The 5,720-nt window shown below is 33.7% G+C and overlaps 1 protein-coding gene across 1 annotated transcript; it reads right to left on the bottom strand.

Moving 5' to 3' along the window:
* Positions 1-1,290: 1,290 nt before the first annotated feature.
* On the bottom strand, positions 1,291-5,297 carry LOC133803701 (probable receptor-like protein kinase At1g80640). Its single transcript, XM_062241811.1, has 10 exons — positions 4,937-5,297; positions 4,404-4,574; positions 4,002-4,252; positions 3,775-3,907; positions 3,546-3,609; positions 3,365-3,461; positions 3,102-3,204; positions 2,212-2,330; positions 2,027-2,116; positions 1,291-1,827 (listed from the first exon to the last, which is right to left on the bottom strand). The coding sequence occupies exons 1-10, from the start codon at positions 5,097-5,099 to the stop codon at positions 1,660-1,662; spliced, it is 1,359 nt and encodes a 452-aa protein (XP_062097795.1). The 5' UTR covers positions 5,100-5,297; the 3' UTR covers positions 1,291-1,659.
* Between the last annotated feature and the right edge of the window lie 423 nt (positions 5,298-5,720).

The raw sequence follows: 5,720 nt of genomic DNA, 5'->3' as shown, positions 1-5,720 counted from the left end.
ATAGATCCAATCTTTTTTATTCGCGGGAAAAGTATCAAATGTTAGTAAAATAATTATTCTGTCAATCTACGTCTGTTACACTTCGTTAGGTGCTGACTGGACCAACACATGTCACTTCGTTCAACTTAAAATTATTTTTTTAAATTAATTTTAACATATTTTAAAATAGAAATTAATTAAAAAATATATTTTAAAATCAAAAATTTAAAAATATCTAAATTAATTAAAAAAATTCATTTATTTACAAACTTATATCTATAAAAAATTATAAATTATATATTAAAACAAAACAAAAAAAAATCAATTAAACAAAAAAAAACTTGCAGCCAACAAAGATTCAAAGCAAAACAAACCAGAACTTAATCAGTAAAGATCAATATGCTTGAAGAAGTTTGCTCTTGCGCCACTTTCAAAAGTCAACTCAAATTAATTGAGTCCTTTTTCAACAGGATGCACACTTAAGAGAAATCACAAATAAAAGCTCCAATAGAGAAATCAAAAAATCCAAAATCACAAATAACAAATTACAACAATTTTTTTTTCTTTCCACCAAAAACCCAAAACCCATCTCAGAAATACCACCCAAACACAATCTTGATCTTAGAAACAAAATACAATCAATGAATCACAATAATACAATCTGGGTCAGTTTTGAGATAAAAACTTTAGGAAAAAAAAGGAATAACAAACCTAAAGCAACATCAAAATGAGCCAAATTCATAACCAATCAAAGTTGAGGTTAACGTTAGGGCTTTAATCCTAAATAATACCAGTGCTTCGAAACCTAACCCTCGTTTGTCATGCTAAGAAGCTTTGATCTTATGAACTCGTTGTCCCCAATAGCTTGGATCCAATGAAGGTGTCGTCGGCACAATCAAAGGTCTTCGTTGGCCACATCGCATAGAGGTCTCTGTCACTCATGTTCCTTGCATCTTGGATACATCAAAGGTTTCCATTGCCTAAATCTCGTTGCCTAGATTTGTCATCTCAAGCAACATCTACAGAAAGAAACGAACGAATAAGAGAATGGTGATGAAGAAAAAAGAGTCAAGGAATATAAGGATGAAGAAGAAGGGGATTTTTATTTTGATTTTAGATTTAGATTTTTTTAAATAAATTTTAAAATTTTCAAGTTTATTTTGCTAGTAGTCCAAGTTTTTTTCAATATATTTATATTCTTTTAATTCCTAATATTTAAAAAATATATTTTTAATTAATTTTTCATTTTAAAATCTGTTAAATTTAATTTTAAAAAATAATACTTCGTTAACAATGAGTATTTCTCCCGCGAAAAAAAAAAATATTGAGTCTATGCCGCATAGAAATCCAAAACTTTGGAAACTTATGCTGCAAATATCCCAATACATAATAAGGTAAATGACAGTTTGACTTTGTCCCCTCGTATACACAGATTCCACTAGCTCAAAACAATGTACTCTAATTTACAAATGTGATAACTGATCCCAAAAAATATTAGTCCTTTCCCTTTCAACCAAGCCAACATTGCCCTCATCAGAAGACAATGATCTCCCAGAAAACAATCATCTCGGCAAGCCAAGCAAAGTCATAAATTTTGAATTGTACTTTGAGCAGTGGGATAAACCCCTCAAACTGTTGGAGAGTCATCATCAAACAACCAACTCTTGAGGTTTATCATTGTCAGTGATCAGAATGCACTGCAGATCCTACTGAAACCACAAGTTGCGTAACTCTCAGTGTCCCTCCAAGCTCAACAGGAACTAGAGGAATAAGAGAGTGCAGAACATCTGTAATCAGGGGCCGGTAACTTGGCTCTGGTTGCACACACAGCACTGCGACGGCAGCAACCTACAAATAGCATATTCCATCAGTGTTTACCTTATCAGATAACGAATAATCAAATAAGTTTTTTTTCTATCAGCCAAAACTTGGTGACGTAGTACTAGCACAATAAATATATATACATATATATTGACAAAGTTATACACATTGCTAAGTTGTATACATTAGTCTTGAAATGAGCTGTTTGGTCTTCAAGTTCACAAACCTGATATAAGTGTTTAAGATCCATAGTATCTTTTATCACTGGATCTACAATATTTGGAAGCTTTGATCTGTCAGTAAGCTGTGGCATGGCCTGCATAATAACATTAAGTTGTGTTTATTTTAAATTATTTTTGGGTACAAGGGAAAGAAATTGGACTGCATGGGGTTTTCAAAACAAAGACATACCCATGTGACAATAGATTGGCACTGAGCTGGTGCCAGTTTCTCTACCGGCCTTCGACCTAACAGAAGCTCCAAAAGAACAACTCCAAATGCATAGACATCACTCTTATCAGTCAACTTACCTGAAAGTTTTTGTTAGTAATTTCCTTGTCAGTCACCACCAGAACTTAATAAGCTGAATGAACCAGTTTCAGAGATAGAGCAGGACATTGTACAATAATAAAGATACAAAACTAAACTTTACAGTGTGGAACTTAAATTACTCTTGATATAAAACATAAATGACATATACTGATCCATTCAACTTATCTGTGTTTTCCCCCTTGTCATTCAGCACCTTTTTAATTACTAAGAAAAATTTTGGTCAAAGAAACCCATGCCACAATCCTCAACAATTCATTTTCTACCACAACCAGTAAAAATAAAACAGGACATATCCACCACAATACAGTAACACCTCAACCACTTACTCTTCTCTCCACCCCACTCCCCCCATTTTTATTTTCTTTTTTCGCTGCACCTGAATGACAGTGCCCAGACTAACACGACAAGTTGCCACTTAAGTAGTATTAATAGATCAAACTTAATCACAGTTATTTTGGACACCCTCAACTTGAAGCCGAAAATTTTGCCTTAATGGTTGATTAAGAGGAACTTTTACAACAAAATTTGCAAATAAAAAAAGAGGAATGCCTGCATGAAGGTACAGCTAAGTGCTCATAATTAGTAGATCGAAAGATTTATATTTTACAAGTTCATCAAGCTCAATACAATAGAAGCTGTCAGGAATCCAGAGAACAACTATATTAATTCATTAGTTGGGTGAAGCACACATCAAACAGTCAGACTTAAAATAAACAGTAATGCAATTATTACAAGCTTAGTTGGCATACCATCTAACAGATACTCCGGAGCTACATAGCCCAATGTGCCTGAGAGCTTGATATTATTCTTGTTTTGAGTCCCATCAGCAACAGCAAGACCAAAATCGGATAACTGATTCCAAAACCATAAGATAAAAAAGAAACAGTATAAGAAGCATTAGTAATGTTTACTGGGAAAGGGTGACATTTTAAAATAGCAATATCTTAAAACAATGTCCAAGATTTTTAAGACGAGAGATTGGATACTGAGCCAATATTAAACAATTTCTTACCTTGGCATTGAAGTTGGCATCCAAAAGAATATTAGATGTTTTCAGATCTCTATGAATCACTGAAGGGTGGCAGTGTTCATGCAGATATTCTAATCCTCTGGTCAAAAATTGCACAATATGTTAATTGGGTTAAAAAGAAAAACTAATGTAAAAATTAAATAAATTAACAACAATCTCATACCTTGCTGTATCAAGAGCAATCTTCATCCGCATATGCCATGTTAATGCAGAACCATGGGAGGGTCCTACCATATGATGAAATATAATTCAATATTGAAATTAAAGCAATTAATATAAACTTGTGGACCGCATTTAGGAAAAATAAACATAAGTATGGACTATTAACACCAGTCGAATTTATAATTAATGAAACTTTAAATCAATACAAATGTAATGAGCAAATGCCATACCATGCAATTGTGTCTCTAGAGATCCATTTTGCATCAATTCATAAACAATGAACCTTGCATCGCCTTGACTACAACAACCCAATAGAGAAATAATATTCGGATGCTGAATTCTACTCAACAAATCCACTTCATTCTACAATTTTCAAAAATGGAAATTCCATTAAAAAAACACAAGCACAATACATATAAATATATATAAAATAAAAATTTCCAAAAATAAATAGTACCTGAAACTCTTTCTCGGCATCGTGACTTTGGCACTCTATCTTTTTAACGGCAACAATCAAGTTATCATCCATTTGAGCTCTGTAAACACGTCCAAAACCACCCACGCCCAAGATATTACTTTCTCGAAAGTTTTCAGTCCCTTTTTCTAGTAGCTTATAGTCAACCAATGAAACAGATCCCTTCTTTCCAATCATCCTTGAGGAATTGAATTGAGCAAAAAATGGATTTAATGAAAGCCCCTTTTCACCATCTTCAAACGATATCCAAACAAAACAGAACCCAGAAAAAGGAAAATCTCAGAAATCTTATCTAGAAGAATAAATGATTCAAAATCACAAATACCCAGAAAGTTTGATGCAAAATCTGACAAGGGTCCGGTTTCAAATTTCTAACCAAGGTACCTGAGCTTCGCCCAGTTCTCCTATGAGGTTTCCGAGAGCACTTGCAATGATAAATCCACAAGCCTAACAATGACGATATGATTGCGCCAAGAGTAGTACAAGCAACAATAAGGGCAATAAGAATTTTCCTGTGAGAATCCATAGAGTGCCTTTGACCTGCTTCTCCAACTCCTGCTTAAACAGAAAGATTATTATACATTTACCTCAGATTTGAGTCTTTGTCTAAATAATCAAAATCTTCATAAATAAAGGTCCCGAACATTTTAAGCAAAATGTGATAATACCCACATAGAAGACAACAGATAGTGCTGGCCACAAAAGGAAGAAAACCCACAAAGAAGTTCAAATCTATACTATTAAATGGGCCTAATTTCATGGCCATTTTTAAAATTTGAATTTGGACAAAGTTTGAAACGTGACCTTTCTAAAAACCAAAGCATGAACCGAAAATAACAGGGCAACATACATACATACATACATACATACATACATATATATATATATAGAGAGAGAGAGAGAGAGAGAGACGGTACCAGGAGAGTAGGCAACAGTAGGAGCAGCCATTGTTGCAGACACAGGAGAATTGGGTGAGAAAGCTGGCGAGGGAACAAGAAGGACCGGTGTGGCACCAACCCGAAAGGGATCAGAATAAACAAGTAGAAGTAGCACAAGAAGAACGAGAAGAAGAAGCTTCATGGTTTTTGGCTTTTCTCTCTTCTTTCTTCTTTTCTTCTTTAATAAGAGAAAAACATGAAGATAGAGAAATGTGCTTTTCGGGTTTTGAAAAGCTACACAACAAAGACAAAAGAAGAGAGAGACTTCACTGTTCAGAGGCTAGAAAAGAAAAAGAAATGGCCTCTGGCTTAGAAGAGTAGTGTAGCTTGGAGTTGGACCATCTAAAAGCAAATCAGCCTTTTTTTTCTCTTTCTATTTTCTCCTGTTTTTAGTTTTTGAAATTCTCTCATAATTTTTTTAAACATAAAGAAGAAAGGGACCAAAAGTTTCTTTTTTTCTTAATTTTATTTTTTAAGTGTTGGAGTGGAGCCAAGTGCACAACAGTCACGTGGCCCCGTGGCCGTGGCCGTGGCCCTGCCCCTGAGCAGTTGCGAAAATTGAAATTTTTAAAAATACAAATAAAAATTAATCCACCAAAGATAAAGAAAAAGCCACAACAATCCACACATTCACAGCTCTCTCTTTTTTTATAATTTAGAAGTATTGTCATTATTGTTTAATTTTACGTAACGAAATTTTAATTTTTTTTAACAGAATAGTTAAGATTTATGTTTTCTAATAAATTAGTGTCTCGTTATTTTT

The sequence above is a fragment of the Humulus lupulus genome, chromosome X (genome assembly GCF_963169125.1).
Source record: "Humulus lupulus chromosome X, drHumLupu1.1, whole genome shotgun sequence".
Taxonomy (NCBI): domain Eukaryota; kingdom Viridiplantae; phylum Streptophyta; class Magnoliopsida; order Rosales; family Cannabaceae; genus Humulus; species Humulus lupulus.
The sequence above is the reverse complement of the archived record's forward strand: the minus strand, read 5'-3'. Positions and strand labels throughout refer to the sequence as shown.

What these genes read in the sequence shown, in the direction of transcription:
- LOC133803701 (XM_062241811.1), bottom strand. Translation starts at nt 5,099, where the DNA reads ATGAAGCTTCTTCTTCTCGTTCTTCTTGTGCTACTTCTACTTGTTTAT. An exon ending in ATTGCTCTTGATACAGCAAG is followed by an intron (nt 3,462 to 3,545) that starts GTATGAGATTGT and finishes ATTTTTGACCAG; the next exon opens with AGGATTAGAATATCTGCATG. An exon ending in TCCGGAGTATCTGTTAGATG is followed by an intron (nt 2,331 to 3,101) that starts GTATGCCAACTA and finishes AAAAACTTTCAG; the next exon opens with GTAAGTTGACTGATAAGAGT.